Raw genomic sequence first — 19,826 nt, forward strand, 5'->3', positions numbered from 1 at the left:
CTGCCCGCACCCGCCCGCCCGACTAGCATCACTACTCTGGACGGTTCCGACTTAGAATATGTGAACAACTACAAATACCTAGGTGTCTGCCTAGACTGTAAACTCTCCTTCCAGACTCATAATAAATATCTCCAATCCAAAATTAAATCTAGAATCGGCTTCCTATTTCGCAACAAAGCCTCCTACACTCATGCTGCCAAACATACCCTCGTAAAACTGACCATCCTACAGATCTTCGACTTCGGCGATGTCATCTACAAAATAGCCTCCAACACTCTACTCTGCAAACTGGATGCAGTCTATCACAGTAGCATCCGTTTTGTCACCAAAGCCCCATACACCACCCACCACTGTGACCTGTATGCTCTCGTCGGCTGGCCCTCGCTACATATTCATTGCCAGACACACTGGCTCCAGGTCATCTATAAGTTTTTGCTAGGTAAAGCTCCGCCTTATCTCAGCTTACTGGTCACAATAACAACACACACCCATAGCACGCGCTCCAGCAGGTATATCTCACTGGTCATCCCCAAAGCCAACACCTACTTTGGCCGCCTTTCCTTCCAGTTCTCTGCTGCCAATGACTGGAACGAATTGCAAAAATCGCTGAAGCTGGAGACTTATATTTCCCTCACTAACTTTAAACATTAGCTATCTGAGCAGCTAACCGATCGCTGCAGCTGTACATAGCCCATCTGTAAATAGCCCATCCAATCTACCTACCTCATCCCCATATTGTTTTTATTTACTTTGCAGCTCTTTTGCACACCAGTATTTCTACTTGCACATCATCATCTGCACATCTATCACTCCAGTGTTAATTTGCTAAATTGTAATTACATCGCTACTATGGCCTATTTATTGTCTTAACTCCTCATGCCATTTGCACACACTGTACATAGACTTTCTTTTTTCTATTGTGTTATTGACTATACGCTTGTTTATTCCATGTGTAACTCTGTGTTGTTGTTTGTGTAGCACTGCTTTGCTTTTTCTTGGCCAGGTCGCAGTTGTAAATGAGAACTTGTTCTCAACTAGCCTACCTGGTTAAATAAAGGTGAAATAAAAAATAAATACAAATATCGCATACATATTTCCTAGAATTTTGTGTAACCAATGTGAAATGGCTAGCTAGTTAGCGGTGGTGCGCGCTAATAGTGTTTCAATCGGTGATGTCAATCGCTCTGAGACCTGAAGTAGTTGTTCCCCTTGCTCTGCAAGAGCCGAGGCTTTTGTGGCGCGATGGGTAACGATGCTTCGAGGGTGGCTGTTGTCGATGTGTGCAGAGGGTCCCTGGTTCGAGCCCAGGTAGGGGCGAGGAGAGGGACGGAAGCAAAACTGTTACATTTGCATACATGATAACAATGCATCCAACTTTTTGAAGGATACAAGTAATTCATTCACAAGGTTTAAGCACCGTTTCTTCGATTGTGGGATATGTACTCAATTTACCAACTCTTTATGTTTTTTGGCCTCTAGCTCTATAACATTTCATTTTATATACGAGGAGGGTGGTACTTAGTGCTGTTATATACCTTATTATTTATACAGCCAGAGCTAAATGACATGACACTCTCCCCTGTGCACACAGCAATTACATTCATTGGCGGCTGCTTTAGCAAGATACAGCACCTACTATAAAGAGGGAAACATAGCAATTACAGCAGAAGTGTTAGTCCGATATTTTTAGCTGCTTCCTGTGAAACTATGAGGCATAAAGTGAATGGCTCTCTGTGTGTGAGTGAGATGCAGAGTAGAGCATGGCAGTTCTTATCTGAAATATACAGCTCAAGGAGGTAAAAGCAGAGGAGTGAAATACTTATTCTAATGGCATCATAAGAGTGTCATTAGAGACAAACACTATACAGAACAATAGTTAATTTTGACATATTACATTCATTAGATATCTCTGTTTCACAAAAACAGAATTGCAATGGGAGGCCTCCCGGGTGGCGCAGTGGTCTAGGGCACTGCATCGCAGTGCTAACTGCGCCACCAGAGTCTCTGGGTTCGCGCCCAGGCTCTGTCGCAGCCGGCCGCGACCGGGAGGCCCGTGGGGCGACGCACAATTGGGCTAGCGTCGTCCGGGTTAGGGAGGGTTTTGCCGGTAGGGATATCCTTGTCTCATCGCGCTCCAGCGACTCCTGTGGCGGGCCGGGCGCAGTGCGTGCTAACCAAGGGGGCCAGGTGCACGGTGTTTCCTCCGACACATTGGTGCGGCTGGCTTCCGGGTTGGAGGCGCGCTGTGTTAAAGAAGCAGTGCGGCTTGGTTGGGTTGTGCTTCGGAGGACGCATGGCTTTTGACCTTCGTCTCTCCCGAGCCCGTACGGGAGTTGTAGCGATGAGACAAGATAGTAATTACTAGCGATTAGATACCACGAAAATTGGAGAGAAAAGGGGATAAAATTTATTTTAAAAAATGTATTTAAAAAAAAGAATTGCAATGGGAGACAGTCCATCTGGCTCCTCCTTCTACAACTCCAACACACATCAAACTACTAAGGATAAAATCAAAGGTAAATTGAAAAATGGCAATCTTAGAGTAGTATATGAAAGATAATGGTTGCCAAACGTCTGGCACCTCCTAACGTCTGGTAGTGCAACGTCTGGCACCTCCTAACAAGACTATGCTCTTACCGGATAGGAGTCAAACAAAAAGCATGTCATCACATCTAGACTTCTAGTTATAGGTTTTATACACTGAGTGGGCAAAACATTAGGAACACTTTCCTAATATTGAGTTGCACCCCCTTTGGCCTTAGAACAGTCTCAATTCGTTGGGGCATTGACTCTACAAGAGGTCGAAAGCGTTCCACAGGGATGCTGGCCCATGTTGACTCCAATGCTTACAACAGTTGTGTCAAGTTGGCTGAATGTCTTTTGGGTGGTGGACCCTTTTTGATACACATGGGAAACTGCTTAGCGTGAAAAATCCAGCAATGTTGCAGTTCTTGACACACTCAAACCGGTGCACCTGGCACCTACCCCCATACCCCGTTCAAAGGCACTTAAATCTTTGTCTTGCCCATTCACCCTCTGAATGGCACACACACAATCCATCGATCAATTGTCTCAAGGCACAAAAATCATTCTTTAACCTGTCTCCTCCCCTTCATCTTTACTGACTGAAGTGGATTTAACAGGTGACATCAATAAGAGATCCTAGCTTTCACCTGGTCAGTCTATGTCATGGAAAGAGTAGGTGTTTCTAATGTTTTGTACACTCAGTGTATATCAAGTGTTAACATTCTGGGATACCTTTCTACAATCATCCTCAATTTGAGAAGATCCCAGCTTTTCCTATGACTCCTCTCACCAATTGTCCTGAGCGATTAGTGCTTTTCTAGGTCGGTTTGGTTTCGCTAATATATCTTTTTTAAAGCACGGTTTTCAATTACGGTTTCAATCATTTTTTTAAACATTAAATACATTATAAAATAATAACGTAAAAATAATTTTTGCGCTTTTTAATGGAAATTCCAAAGCCAAAAATAGTGAACATTCAATTACCAAAATATTGAAAATATTCCATTGTCTCTGTCAGGTCCACATTGGATAGACATTACAATGAAATCACAATATTTCAGTTGTGTATATTACTTAGTTTTTATAGGACTTTATTATTTTGAATTCCTTAAGGTCATCATCTCATCTCTGCTCAGGCAGTAGCAGTCAAACAGCCAGACAACGTTATCTCGGTACTTCCCATATTGCTCTCTCTTTAGTCATCCTATTTAACTAGCTGCAGAGCTATCTGACGAAATCCTTTTACTAGTTCTTCAAAGAAGATACGGCATACTTTCACAAACTGTCTCCATCCCTCTCTCTCGACATTGTGTTGTGTACATTCCTCTCTCATGCGGTCTATGCGGTCTGTGTGTATCTAACTGTACGTAGCAAGCGTAAAAGTGTATCCCTCTTTGCTAGAGAGAGGAATTATAACATTTCTGCACTGAACTAGGTTGAATATTTGCTTAATGAAAACTACAACTCCCTTCAGCACAGCGTCCCACGTAGTTCTTGAGTTGATTTCTCCAGTGAATGATTTGATTTCTCTTTAGAGAAACGGCGTTGGGGTCACACAAAAAACATTCAAGTAATTGAACCGACATTGGTCAATTAGTTGTTTAATAACCTCCCCCAAAAATAAATGTTGGTTAATCGCTCAGCACTACTCACCAAGGAAGTATCTGTTTCATCAGTGACGTCACACCGGTCATTTCAGCCCCAAAAAGCTTCAGCTAAACCCCATGTACCTCACCAAATAAATTCGTTTTTTTTTGTTCTAAACAGTCCTTGATGTGTTGGGTTTTTCCATTACTAAGCAGAATAAGAGCATTTCCTTTCATTTACAACAGTCCCCAAAGCTGGCTCTAGCCTCAAGGAATGTAAACACAAGCAGTCTGTAAACAAGGCTCTTTCTGCCCCCCCAACCCCCATCCAACAACACTGACTGACTGACCATCACAGACCAGTCTACAGACGTCCCTCACTGACCCCAAAACTCAAAAAGAGGCGCAGTTGCATTATTAGGCCAGGCCAAAGGGGTCTCAGGATGGAGTGGTGTGAGGAGGAGGAGGAGGAGGAGGAACGGTCTGGGACAATGGCAGCTAGGCTCTCTTCTCCTCTCCACTCCTCTCCACTCAAACCATGTTGAGCCTCAGCAGTGGAGAGAACAGAGAACTAAAGCAGACAATCCCACAGAGCAGACACTTACTTCTGGTCCTGGATCACACCATTGCCAATCAGTGAGTCATGGAACAGAAAAACAAATGGTGGGATTAATGATCTGAGAGCAGCCCCAGCTGTCGGCTCCTAACTGTGGATGGACAGGCCGGCCCTCCAGTGCCTTGGAAGCTCTCCCCTATCCATGCTGGAGCTCTCAGCACTTTGAGAGGGAGTTGTAGAGTGGCTTGGGTTGGGTTCAGTGTACCATCAACTCTGCTCTTTATCCTCCCACTAACCAATGGGAACGCAGCGCCTCCGCATCCGCACAGAGAACAAAGGGTACAGAGAGATAGAGAAATAAAGAGAGAGAGAGAGGGTGATAGAGAGAGGGTGAGAGAGAGAGAGAGAAAGAGAGAGAGAGAGAGAGAGAGATAGGGGGAGGGAGAGAGAAAGAGAGAGAGAGAGAGAGAGAGAGAGAGAGAGAGAGAGAGAGAGAGAGAGAGAGAGAGAGAGAGAGAGAGAGAGAGAGAGAGAGAGAGAGAGAGAGAGAGAGAGAGAGAGAGAGAGAGAGAGAGAGAGAGAGCTATCAGACGTCCCACCAAAGTGCAAAGGAAATATATTACAAGCCTCATTTGGAGCACACTGTTTACATTACGACCCAATAAATAAATGGGCTTCTAAGAGCTAGGGGTCTCAGTCAGGGAGCGTTTGGAGGAACAGCCTGAGTCTGGCCTCATTGTTTGGACTTGTGTGTCTTCATGTATGTGTTGTGTGTAATCTTGTCAGTTAATGTTGGTGTTTTCATGTGTTTGTCTATGTGTGTAGGAAATGAAAGGTAAAATATCATGTAGGTTTTCTGAGAGTTTGAGACATCATTGGTCCAAGATTTCAGTCTGTTTCAAGAGGAGATTCACTCCTCCTATCCTGTCCATGTGGAGGCTACCTCCTCTGTCAGCATTAAGACCATCTAATTGAGACTACGAGTGCTGGAACGCTGGTCACTGTGGGGTTTATCTGCTGGGTGCTGATATAGAGGTTTCTCTGCTCCAGGGGAGAAGAAAAGGTGCCATGACAGAGTTAAGAGGCGTGTAAAAAAAAGACTGATTGCTTCCCCTAGGCAGGTTCTAAATGCCCCATGACGACCCAAACCTGCAGACTCAATCGGACATGTCAAAACAATGCTTAGTTACTAAGGCAGGAGCCAGAAATACCACTACTTCAGTCAAACCCCCAAATCGACTCCAGAAGGCTTTTCAAAAATTAAAGCTAAATAACATTAGATACATATTTATTTTTCAGAGCACCATATTCTGCAATATAATTCAACCCGTGTCTGACAGCACTGTCAAATGGAAAACCGTTTTCTCTGGTTACCCCAAGCATTGTTTTTTTTTAAACAATCTATAGTGTAACAAACACCTTCAAGCAAACAGAGCCTGTGTTTTTCTTGAACTCAACACAACAACAAAATATTTTACCCAGAGGATCAGACTAATAAAACTCCCCATCACCAAGGCCAGACCCATCACCCAGGCCAGACCCAACACCCCGGCCAGACCCATCACCCCGGCCAGACCCATCACCCCGGCCAGACCCATCACCCAGGCCAGACCCATCACCCAGGCCAGACCCAACACCCCGGCCAGACCCACTACCCAGGCCAGATCTATTAATTTGCCACAAACGCTTCGGACATTAACTCTTTAGTAACCAAGAGTGGATCCGTTACAGAGAAAGAATAGGGATGCCTTACAGTATTTCCCTTGACCTGACTCTGAATCTTTGACACACTGTTGGAAAAATAAAATGTATTGGTTTTAAATTCCAGTAGCCAGGATAAAAGTGACTGACTGACCAGTGCTGGGGCTACTGTACTGCTCTGGGTAATGGCCTATACCAGACAACCCAGCTTTTACACATGGCTGTAAACATGCATGCATGATAACTGGCTGACTATGTGGATCTCTACCATGCTCTGACTACAGTATACCCCTCTAGAACATCTGTCAAACAGCAACTTATAAACAATAACCCCATAGGCAATAAACATAGAAAAGTGATTCCATATGAAAACAGGACAAAAAATACCATGATTTGGGGGATTTTCACATTCCTTTGGACGAAGGATTGTTGACATATATTTGAATCTAAAAGTATAATTGAGAAATAATATTTTAAAGTTGGCTTATTTAGGATATTTTGGCCTTACCCAGGCCTCCTTTAAGACTCCATAACGTTTCATCTGCCGGTGCTACAAAGCAATAATCTCAATCTGGAACTTTGATAAGCCCGTAGAGTATATTATGTTCAACTATATATTGAAGAATTTGATAAATCAAAAAAATCTGTTTTTGAATATTCATTTGAAAAAAAAATCAATATTCATCCATTTATTTATTATTATCAATATTTTTTATTAACATTCTACTCATATTACACAGCATATGGTGATGCTCATATGGCACCAATTTTAGCTTTGTAGTACCTACATTTTAAACATTTAGGACTCTTAAAACTTCTTTGGGATAGGGGGCGGTATTTTGACATCCGGATGAAAAGCGTGCCCAAAGTAAACTGCCTACAGAAGAAGATCTTCAAAGGTAAGGCATGAATTATATCGTTATTTCTGACTTTTGTGCCGCCACCTGCCTGGTTGAAAATGATTGTTATCCATTTGTATGGTGGGGTGCTGTCCTCAGATAATGGCATGGTTTGCTTTCGCCGAAAAGCCTTTTTGAAATCTAACACCGCGGCTGGATTAACAAGAAGTTAAGCTTCATTTTGACATATTGCATGTGTATTTTCAAAAATGTTAAATATTTACAATTCTGTAGTTTGTATTTGGCGCCCTGCACTTTCACTGGATGTTGGTCAGGTGGGACGCTATACCGTTCCACCTAGCCTAGAGAGGTTAAAGGAGCCCTGGGTAAGGCCAAAATGTCATAAATATGCCAATTTTGATTAATTATTTCTCAATTATGCTTTTCGATACAGCTGTTAAATATATGTCAACAATCCTTCCTGGTTTCATTTGGAATCACTCAATATAAGATTGTGTTCAATTAGTTGCATGCATACCTCTTCACTTATTCATTATGAATAAATAGGCCAATCTATACCTCTGAATACTGAAAACTTTCTCATTACTATACACCAGGCACTATACTGTAAAAGGCAGTCAAGTGGGGAAAGCACATTTCCTGTAAATGTACTTAGTGGGTAAATACAGTATATCAAAATGCAAACTAAACTAGTATCAGGTCTATGCTTGTCTTAACCTCACCACCTTACAGATCAAAGCTATTTTCACTATTCATTAAGTATATTTGTCTTGGACGGAACTGTCATCAATGGTTTCAACTACACAACAGCACTGCAAAGATTATGATCTCCCTCCTTTCACACAACTGCTCTGTAACAACATGTACAGTGGTATTGGAGCACCACTTCTCAGGAAGATTATGATCTCCCTCCTTTCACACAACTGCTCTGTAACAACATGTACAGTGGTATTGGAGCACCACTTCTCAGGAAGATTATGATCTCCCTCCTTTCACACAACTGCTCTGTAACAACATGTACAGTGGTATTGGAGCACCACTTCTCAGGAAGATTATGATCTCCCTCCTTTCACACAACTGCTCTGTAACAACATGTACAGTGGTATTGGAGCACCACTTCTCAGGAAGATTGTGATCTCCCTCCTTTCACACAACTGCTCTGTAACAACATGTACAGTGGTATTGGAGCACCACTTCTCAGGAAGATTATGATCTCCCTCCTTTCACAGAACTGCTCTGTAACAACATGTACAGTGGTATTGGAGCACCACTTCTCAGGAAGATTGTGATCTCTTTCCTTTCACACAACTGCTCTGTAACAACATGTACAGTGGTATTGGAGCACCACTTCTCAGGAAGATTGTGATCTCCCTCCTTTCACACAACTGCTCTGTAACAACATGTACAGTGGTATTGGAGCACCACTTCTCAGGAAGATTGTATCGGAGTATCCATTCTCTGGGTGGGAAAGCACGGCTTAACTGTTTGTCTGCTCTACACTCATGAAGATCAATGACCCTGACAGACTTCCACGGGCATGGTGATGTATAGATTAACAAGAAGAAAAGGACAGTATCTCAAGAGAACATCTATTCAACCTCAATTCAACCATGTGACCTGGAGCTATATTGAGTAAATAATAAAGACAAAGTGTTCTGTGTGTCAAATCCATATGCCAAAAACCCTGAGTTGGCAAACAGAAAGGAACTTTTGCATCAGTATGATTTAAGGCACATATCCACCCTGTGAGTAGATAACAGTAATGTAATAGCACAACAAATACCACTGTTGTCTATAGCAATGCATGAAGCACAGAAACAGCACCTAACAGAGTGAATGTGATGAGAAAAGTGTGTCGAAGTGTTGTTCCAATACGATTGGGAAGTGGTGAGAAAGGACTGGCTATGGTCCACGATGATCACATTCACAGAGAACAGAATGCTATCTCCACAAGAGTTGCATTCTTCTTCTGTGGTCTTCCTAGGGTGGTCTAAGCTCGGAAAGATGAGCAGGAAGAAAATATGTTTGCAGATCTTTTCATGTGGCTTCATATGTGGTTACCAGGAACCATTACAAGAGATTACAATTAATAGATCACAAGAGATGTCGGTATTTGACATCTTCATTAATTGTACAGCTTTGACTTTCACAGGTAAATGCCTGCAACCTTTGCTGACAAAAAGCAAAGCAAACCTATCAACATCTTGACAGCGAATGTATGAGGAATGGACAGGTTTAAATATTTTAAACCAGAGGATAACAAAGTGAGGAATAGGATCCCCATTTACAAGAGTTTGTGGATGCCTTTAACACACACAGACATAGCCTATGACAGACGGAGGAAAAAGACATGGCTACTTCATTAAGTATAAAGGAAAGAGAAAGAAGACAAAGCAAACAAAGAGGAGAGAGAAAAATAAAAGGGGGGGCCCCTTTGGCCTTCCTTCCATCCCCTTCTTTGTGGAAGACACAACACTTCTAGGTAGGCCTCCCTCCCTCGGGCCTCATTTTGCTGAGTCGTTCCCTCCAGGCTAGGGCTGGTTGGTTCCCACATCGTGGCCAGACCCAGGGCTCACGGCTGAGGGCTGCTGCCCCTGCCTGCCATAGAGACCCCCAGGTTACACCAGCAGAGGTTACAACCAACAAAGTCCCCGCTCTGCACTGCACCACAGCATGTCAGAACCTCACCAACAGTTGCCTTGGCACTGTATTAGCTAGCCAGGAGCTTTCGACTTGAGCTCAGCTCAAAGGCTCAGTGATTAGCCTTGTCGTCCAAGGCCCTTCACTCTTTCCCTTTTTTTCTTTCTCTCTCGCTCCTCTAATCTATCCAATTTCCCTTCTTCATCTCCCTCTTTTTCTACCTCTACTTGACCACATCCTCCGCATCACTCCTTTGTTCCATTTCTCTTTTTAGATGAGATAACGATTGATGGCCTGAAGGCAGACCTGTAATTAAGCTGACATTGATGAAGGACAAAGAGGCTTGTCGCCAACATCTGTGTTAAATAAATATTGAGCTGACAAATTGTGCTTATTTTTTATCAGCATCTCTCTCTCTCTTCTAAATGTCTAAAGATAAAAATATTAAATATTACTAACTGCACATTATTCTTAGACTATCCTCCCAGTTTTAAGATTTCTGTTTTCACAGAGTCCATTCTCATTACTGCATTTGTATTTTTCAATCCATTGCATTAAATATTACTCTCAACAACCAGGGTCCATCAAAAAGATATGTCCATGAACAACACATGATCACTATCAGACCATGCTTAGTTTGGCACATACTATACTAACACATTTCAACCTGCGCTTCAGACTTCTCATGTCAAAAAGCTTAGAATGTGCTGTGCCATATCTTATCAATAGTAGACTGACAGACACATTTCTAGAACCAATGCCAGGCTATGATGGTGGTGCTGCTTGTCACCTAGGCTACAAACAGGTGCATGCCATTACTTAGTGACAACACTGTTCTGGTAACATTCCACAAGATAAGGGAGTGTGTAATCGATGTTGTGGAAAATTAAGTGAGAAAAAAGTCATTCTAATTGCAAAATGTAAATATTGGGCTTTCCCACAAGTGGGGGCAGACCACCCAGGATGCAAAATAGTCACTCCCCCTCCCCCTTCACTCCTCGCCTATAGGCAGAGAGATGTCTTTTTGTGTCTCTCTGCGTGTGAAACATCACCAAAAACAAGGAAAGCTGCTGAGGCTTGCCCACACACACTGTGCTGTGCTCTGTCCCTTGCATATATACAGTGCATTCGGAAAGTATTCAGACCCCTTGACTTTTTCCACATTTTGTTACGTTACAGCTTTATTCTAAAATGGATTCAATTGTTTTTTTCCCTCATCAATCTACATACAATACCCCATAATGACAAAGCAAAAACAGGTTTTTAGAAATGTTTGCAAATGTATAAAATAAAAAAAACTGAAATATCATATTTACATAACTAGTCAGACAATTTACTTAGTACTTTGTTGAAGCACCTTTAACAACGATTACAGCCTTGAATTTTCTTGGGTATGACGCTACAAGCTTAGCACATTTGTATTTGGGCAGTTTCTCAAGCTCTGTCAGGTTGGATGGGGAGCGTTGCTGCACAGCTATTTTCAGGTCTCTCCAGAGATGTTCGATCGGGTTCAAGTCTGGGCTCTGGCTTGTCCTGAAGCCACTCATACGTTGTCTTGGCTGTGTGCTTAGTGTAATTGTCCTTTTGGAAGGTGAACCTTCAGGTCCTGAGAGCTCTGGAGCAGGTTTTCATCAAGGATCTCTCTGTACTTTGCTCCGTTCATATTTCCCTCGATACTGACTATTCTTCCAGTCCCTACTGCTGAAGAACATCCCCACTGCATGTTGCTGCCACAACCATGCTTCACCATAGGGATGGTGCCAGGTTTCCTCCAGATGTGACACTTGGCATTCAGACCAAATAGTTCAATCTTGGTTTCATCAGACCAGAGAATCTTGTTTCTCATGGTCTGAGAGTCCTTTTTGTGCCTTTTGGCAAACTCCAAGCGGGCTGTCATGTGCCTTTTACTGCAGAATGGCTTTCTTACGGCCACTCTACCATAAATACCTGATTGGTGGAGTGCTGCAGAGATGGTTGTCCTTCTGGGAGGTTCTCCCATCTCCACAGAGGAACTCTGGAGCTCTGTCAGAGTGACCATTGCGTTCTTGGTCACCTCCCTGACCAAGGACCTCCTCCCCCGATTGCTCAGTTTGGCCGGGCGGCCAGCTGGAGGAAGAGTCTTGGTGGTTCCAAACTTTAAAAATGATGGAGGCCACTGTGTTCTTGGGGACCTTCAATGCTGCAGAATTTTTTTGGTGCACTTCCCCAGACCTGAGCATTGACACAATCCTGTCTTGGCACTCTATGGACAATTCCTTTGACCTCATGGTTTTTTCTCTGACATGCACTGTCAACTGTGGGACGTTATATAGACAGGTGTGTGCCTTTCCAAATAATGTCCAATCAATTGAATTTACTACAGGTGGACTCCAATCAAGTTGTAGAAACATCTCAAGGATGATCAATGAAAACAGGATGCACCTGTGCTCAATTTCGAGTCTCATAGCAAAGGGTCTGAATACTAATGTAAATAAGGTATTTTTTATTTTATTTGGAATACATAAAAAAATACATCTAAACCTGTTTTCGCTTCGTCATTATGGGGTATTGTGTGTAGATTGAAAAGGAAAAAGTTGTATTTAATCAATTTTAGAATAAGGCTGTAACGAAACAAAATGTGGCTACAGATTGACAAACTTATTGTCCTTATTATTATTTATTTTTTCAAGAGAGAAACAGGCAGAATAGGGGAAATAGTACATGGATAAGAAAACGGCACCCAGGCATCAACATATTTCAGTCCTTTTATTGTGTGAATGGATTACTTTTATTACTGCAAGTAAAATGTTGTCCAATGACATGCATCATGCATGCATTTTCATTGGCTTTCAATGCCCTAATTCTGATAACCATCATCATATTTGGAGTTTGAACACTCGATGCGGATTTAGAGTTGTATCACCTTAAACTCTTCAGGCCCAGTGTGTGATAAATCAGAAAGAGAAGGCAAGCCATGGAACCAAACTGGGTGCAGTACTGTAGCCTAGCTCAGTGGAGGCTTTGAGAGAGAGCCCTATCGCTCCATGTGAGTGTTACAGAGTAGTGTCAAATACTTGCCCTGGTAGTGTCAAATACCTCCTGATGGTCTTTCTTTCATTAACCACTCCTCTGCTCATGAAGTTCACAACAAACCTGTTCTGTTCACACTGTTGTTGTTGTTGCGGTTTGAAGTGTCACCAGTTATTCTTCATGGTTAGAGAATAGGAGTGTCAGGGAGATTTAAACATGTATTAACAGTTTTAAATCAGACCTATAAAACAGGTTCATTTGACAATGTTGTGCCAAAGTCTCAGAAAAGTGCAGCAGTAGCTTAACCATTGTGGAGAGACAAATATAGTCTGGGCATGCAATGTGAGAATAATTGAGTACTGTAGTTGGTGAAATTCCCAGAATACTTTATATCTCTGTAACAGCATTGACAAATGCCAGTGCTAAAACAATATTTAAACAGAGTGGAATTTCCTAGGTAGAACTTAGAATACACTTTTTTTTTTGCATTAGCCTACTAAAATAGTTTTAAATGTTCTTCACCAGTGTGCCTCTTCTTTTAAATCATAACCTTCATATAATTTTGAGTCGGATTAATGAGCCATACTTATTTTTTTTATGTTGAAGTTATTGGTGTGTGTGTGTGTGTGTGTGTGTGTGCGTGTGTAATCTTTAACGGCTAACTCATTTGTAACTTAATTAGAAATTGGTGAGGTATTAGCATACATATTCACCATGCACTGCAAATTCAGGTAGTGATATCTGCACTAAATCACAATAGCATAGGCTAGGGTTAGGCTACTACGCTCCAGAAAAATAAAGCTTGAAGGAATAAAGGTATTTTGATGGGAAAACGTACCTTGAGTGGATTTGCTTCCTGAAGCGCGAGCTGGCTGTTGGACAAAGGCGACCAGACACAAACCGACTAATCCAATGCTCGCGCGCATTATAACGTGCATATGCATCGCTACTTGATACTGTAGTTAGACTGTTATAGTTATTAAACACCTAGCTAGGTTGCAACGCTCAACACGCGCAAACGGACGATCCTTTTTTTGAAAGTGTTGGTCCACCTTTAAAAATATAATGTGGGACTCTGAAGTCCTTTCCTTTATGTCTGCTTATTCTGTTTCAAGTGATCGGGTTTTGCGAAATGCCCGACAATGTGCAGCAATACTGAAGCGGTGTTCTGTGATCATGTTCTACACTGGACAATTTCAATATAAGAGAGAGGGAGAGAGAGGGTTGAGAGAGATGGAGCGGAGCGGAGCGGAGAGGAGAAGGGGGAGGAGAGATTACGATACGCGCATTGCTCCTGCTCTCCCTCACGCGCTCTCTCTCTTTCTCCAACTACTTGCAAGGATTTCTTATTCTGCAGGAATTTACAATCAGCTGCTGGTTGGACCGTAGTCGGGGGTTGCCATGGAGACGGCTTCCGTGGTTGAGAGGTCAGACTCGGGGACCATGTGCAAACAATGGACTGCGCGCCACACCACCACCATCAAGTAGGCCACTTTTCTCATTCATTGACAAGGGAAATGAGCGTTGCGCGAGGGAAAAATACTCTAAACCTCCAAGAGAGAGATACAGTGATTTACAAATATGCAAAAGTGCAGTTGATACTGTAGCACCCCATTCACATTGCACAGGTTGTAGCCACTCTACAGTAAGTAGTAGGTTCGTTATAGCGATTTGTAGCCACTGCGCTTGCACCGTCTCCCATGATTGGCTCTCATAGGTCTACTAAAGTATCATCCTTTTTGCCAAGTCAATTATTCGGAACTATTATTTTCTCCAGCAGTCATCAGAATTTGATTTGATGATATCTAATAGCTTAATGTAGTTGTTGTAGGCTGTCAATCCAACACAAGCTCCAAAGAAAAAGCCATGAGCCAATCACATTCTAAGAGATCCAGAGAGCAATCATAGCGCACTGCTTTGCAAACCCCATGCTATTGAGCAATAGCCTTTAGAAAATTCAGTTTAATTGTCACATCTTCCCCATATCTTTGTGCCCCCACAAGTTTGGTGTAACATTATCGCTATTATCATGACCTTCTTGATCTAGATATTATTATTCAAGCCTATACATACTCCTTTTTGAAATTAGTTTGTACCCTGTCCAATTTGTCTTCCGTTTAGAACCCTTAGGGTTTCAAGTAGAACCCTATTGGGTTCCATGTAGAACCTTTTCCCCAGAGAGCTCTACATGGAACCCAAAAGAGTTATACCTAGATCAAAAAGGGTTCTACCTGGAACCGGAAAGGGTTTTCCTATGGGGACAGCCGAAGTACACAAGGCATAGACACAGAAAAATATTACATTGCCCTGGCCCCAGCTCACAAAAAGGTTTTCACATCTTCTGAGAGACAGCAAGGGTGTGAAAGCCTGTGTGTAGCTGGTGTGGAGGAGTCAGGCGCAGGACAGCAGAAATGAGTAAGGAACGTAATTTACTCAAGGAATCAATAAATACAACACAAACTAGCCCACAATAACGGACTGTATACATACAAACAATCACTCACAAAAAAAACATGGGGGAACAGAGGGTTAAATAATGAACAAGTAATTGGGGAATTGAAACCAGGTGTGTAAAACAAAGACAAAACAAATGGAAAATGAATAGTGGATCGGCGATGGCTAGAAGGCCGGTGACGTCGACCGCCAAACGCCGCCCGAACAAGGAGAGGGACCGACTTCGGTGGAAGTCGTGACAAAGGGATATCGCCAAGCAGTCTGAACTTGACGTCACCTGCCTGTAACATCCCTCAAACGATACATTTACTTTCAATTCACAGCAGGACTCTGTTTTCCTCCAGAGGATATTGTCCCATATTTAATATGTATTTGTGTTACAGCCTCTACTTCCTCCTTTTCTCTTTTCAAGAATCAATAAAAGCCGAACAAAAGGAAACACAAACAAGAATCAGCATGTTCCTGTTCTTTCATTATACCATGGCTGCTTTTCAACTTGAAAGAGGGTTGAGAGGACAGTTTGCTTTTCCACTCTCCTCCAGAACACTGTATCACTGATCATGTGCCTACTAGCCATCACCGATCCATTTTTCCTTTTCCGTTTGTTTTGTCTTTGGTTCTTTCACACCTGGTTTCATTTGCTTTAATTTCTGTGTGTATAATTACCCCTGTTGCCTGCTTAGGTTTGTGCGAGATTATTTGTGTCATGTTGCTCGTTGAGGTTGTGCCTTAGTTATGTTCACGTATTATACAGAGTGTGTATAAGTTTAAGGAGCGTTGTTTTTCCTCCTTCCGTGAGTAACTGGGTTCTCTTTGGTCGAGGGTGTTAATTTGGTATTGTACCTGACCTTTTTGTTATGGACTTGCCTATTAAAAGACGCTACTTGGACATCTCTGCTCTCATGCGCTTGACTCCTTCACCTATCTCTAAACACAAATACGTAACAATGAGACTTGAAATGTGCTTGAATCAAAGCACTAACTATCTGTTCCTTCCTTCCCACGTTACCTGGAACAAAAGCCTAAAAAGTGAGCCACTTTTTCACACCTTGGCTTTTGGAACATGGTGATTAGATTCAGCACGGCATCAGTATCAGACAGAAGAAATGCGTATTATATTCTCTTTCCTCTAGGATTTAATCTACTGTGCTGATGCATTTATGTTTAGATGTATGTTTTGAGACAGATAATGCTCTATAATTATGTTCCATAGCTCCTCTGTGTTATTTCTCGTCAATCAAAAGTGTAATTATGGTCTCGCATTAAGATTGAATTGTTATCTCCAAATCATTCAACTACAGGCTAAGTCAGATAATGATGAACATTTAGAAGGCAATCTGATAAAAGCTTGTCCATAAAGATGGATATCTCTGTGGTTGATAGAATTGAAACCTTCAAGAGTTCAAAGGTACAGAGAAACAGAGGTTTACCCAGGTTTAATCTTTGAAGTGTTTTTACCTTGCAGGGTGGAAGCCACTTTCTGGGAATGTCTAATGCTCCTTATTAACATTTGGGTGGTAAAATAAAGCCCGATCATACACTTTTTCTTAAATCTGAGGATGTGTTGGAATTTCATCTGATTTAGAATCACCATGGGCACTACTCTTCTGTCGTGAACCTTCATTTCATGAATCTTAATGAGTTGTATTTATAACCAGGAGTAATCAGACAAAGTATAAAAATGCCCTTTAAAATAAATCCCTCCTGGCTTGTAACAGACATCATTTGAAAGGATTCATAGTAATGACCATTTATATCCAAACTGTGATGTCTGTCAGCCTGGCCTGTGTAATTATAATAACATCCTTCAGAAGAAATATGGAAATGTCCCAAACCCAAATCTCCAGGTAATTGTGAGCCCTTATACAACCAGATGAACTGAGAGTCACTGGGGAGCCAGAGAAAGTCAGGCCACCGTGGCAGGGGAGCCTGGGAGCTGTAAGAGTTGCATAAGCATCAGCATAGTTTTTCAAATGGGTACGGCAGTAACACTTACTTCATTAAGGGCCTAGCGGTGTGCATGGGCATCACTCTACACACAAATTGGGCTATTTTTACTTGAACAGACACATAGGGGAAGCCCAGGTAATGTTTAATTTATGACCCTAGTCGTCATGAAAGGACTTCAGTTAAACTGTGAATCTGGAGGAAAAGGAAAGGGTAAAGAAAGAGAGTGAGAAAATACAGCTGCAGGCTGCAATACAGGCTTCTCCTATTAGATAAGCACACAGCCCCACTATGCAACCAAATGGCATCATATACTTCGGCAATGGGACTCTACCACACCATTTTACATGTATCCAAAGCAACATACATTTCGTGTGGGTGGCCCCAGTGGAAAACGAACCCACAAACCTGATGTTGCAAGTGCTTGAGCTACACAGGACCGAGATGGTGCCCAGCTCATTTCCTCTCTCTCTTTTCCCCTCCAGGCAACACCGGCTAGGTTTCAGTCACCACCACAGGCCCAGCAGGGTCTCTGGGCATTGACCATGCCAACTCCACAGGGGATCAGATGGGGGAGTTTCACACCACATTTCAGCACTGGCAACCCGGAGAACATTGTGGGCTGGCCCCAGGAATTCACCTGACCACAGCCCCAGGCGCTGGCACCACGAGAGAGAGAGACCAGCCTTCTCTGGTTGGTCAGCAGGTAGGCAAGGATACAGTATTACTATGCATGCAAGAATGTGAATGGTTCTAATCTAAGGAACATTATGAGACTAGCTGAAATAAAACACACTCCTGTTGTTTTCTCAGAGATGTGTGTTAGATGAGGGTTGCCACTTAATATAATGTTTACATACCCTACATTACTCATCTCATATGTATATACTGTACTCTATACCATCTACTGCATCTTGCCTATGCCGTTCTGTACCATCACTCATTCATATATTTTTAAGTACATATTCTTCATCCCTTTACACTTGTGTGTATAAGGTAGTTGTTGTGAAATTGTTAGGTTAGATTACTTGTTGGTTATTACTGCATTGTCGGAACTAGAAGCACAAGCATTTCGCTACACTCGCATTAACATCTGCTAACCATGTGTGTGACAAATACAATTTGATTTGATTTGAGTTAGATGAGGGTTAGATGAGTTGGAACGTTAGCATGAGTGAATGGCATTACTATGCTCTAAGGCTATGGTTGATGAGGTTCTTGTTTTCCAGTGCAGAGTAGATAGTGTGTGAGCTAGTCTTATCATGTAGATGAGAGTGGAGGGGAGGGGTGGATAAGATGTGCATCATGATTGACATGTGTGTGTGTGTGTGTGTCTGTGTGTGTGTGTGTGTGTGTGTGTGTGTGCGTGTGTGCGTGTGTGCATGCGCAATAAGGGACAGGTAACTGCAGACAGGAAAACCAAAGGATATGCCTAATCCTGCTAAATCCTTCTTAAATGTATGAGTGCTCACATTACTAAAGCCATTATTGTCATATCATGCTATTATGTCATCAACTTTTACAGTTGTACTTAACTATTATCTGTCTGCGCATATACAATCACAAGTCTGTAGATGACTAGGCAGGTAGGATAATGGAGATGCCTCCCACATGTTCAGATGGTGACCTGTTTGAATGAGCTAACTGGGCTGGGTAGCTGCACACTCAGCAGTGGCTTTACTGTACAGAGCATCTGCACTAATCCCCCTATGATCATCTAAGATCCAGCCTTAGACAGACCTGGCAACCCACACAGGTACAGTCAGAAGATGAGATCTGGCAACCTCCCACACAGGTACAGTCAGAAGATGAGATCTGGCAACCTCCCACACAGGTACAGTCAGAGGAAGAGATCTGGCAACCTCCCACACAGATATAGTCAAAGGACGACCGACCGCCCAAGACAGCAACCGACATAGAAGACCATGACCTCAATGTGTAGCCGTACGCCAACATGGTTTATGCCTTTATCCCAGTCAGCATCTGACAAGGTCTAGAGGAGCGTCATAAATCTGGAGGTTTGTATTTTCACAAAGTAGAAAAGGATACTTATGCTAGATTAACATAGAACTTGTAGACTAGACACATGTTCGATCTTTTTAAGAAATGTTACGTGAAAATAAATCTATGTCTGATTCCTATAACTTTACCTTGACAAGCAAACAGAGTAGATCAAATATGACTGCACAGTTGATGCTTTGTTGAGTAATAGTTTACAAAACATTCAGACTAAGTACCACAGGCCAGGACCAGTCCTAACACTTTTTCTTTTACTCTGGAGAAAATAAATGATTTCCTCTGAAAGAGATCAAAACGACCACGCCACTCTGAGCTCTCTGGGTCACCCTGGGTCAGCCAAGGTTACACTTTTCAGGGCAAAACAAATTGGTTATTGTTATCCAGCCTGCCTCGCTGCACTGTTGCCAGGGCCCAAGCAAAATACTTCATTTCAAACCTCCAGTGGAAGCAGGTTCAATTTGATACAAGGGGAAGAAAACACAATTCAACAGTTCAACATTCATACTGTTAACTGGAGGCAATTCCTCT

The 19,826-nt window shown here is 42.4% G+C and overlaps 1 protein-coding gene across 4 annotated transcripts in view; it reads right to left on the reverse strand.

The window, feature by feature from the left end:
* LOC129860840 (signal peptide, CUB and EGF-like domain-containing protein 3) overlaps positions 1-14,189 on the reverse strand; it is a 135,376-nt gene extending 121,187 nt beyond the window's left edge. For 3 of the 4 annotated variants that reach the window (XM_055931672.1, XM_055931671.1, XM_055931670.1), the window contains exon 1: positions 13,717-14,188. In XM_055931672.1, coding sequence (XP_055787647.1) covers positions 13,717-13,822 — 106 coding nt within the window. In that variant the 5' untranslated portion in view covers positions 13,823-14,188. Of the gene's footprint in view, positions 1-13,716 lie in introns of all 4 variants that reach the window. The other variant, XM_055931669.1, reaches the window with a different exon arrangement.
* Between the last annotated feature and the right edge of the window lie 5,637 nt (positions 14,190-19,826).

The sequence above is a fragment of the Salvelinus fontinalis genome, chromosome 8 (assembly GCF_029448725.1).
Source record: "Salvelinus fontinalis isolate EN_2023a chromosome 8, ASM2944872v1, whole genome shotgun sequence".
NCBI classification, from domain to species: Eukaryota; Metazoa; Chordata; class Actinopteri; order Salmoniformes; family Salmonidae; genus Salvelinus; species Salvelinus fontinalis.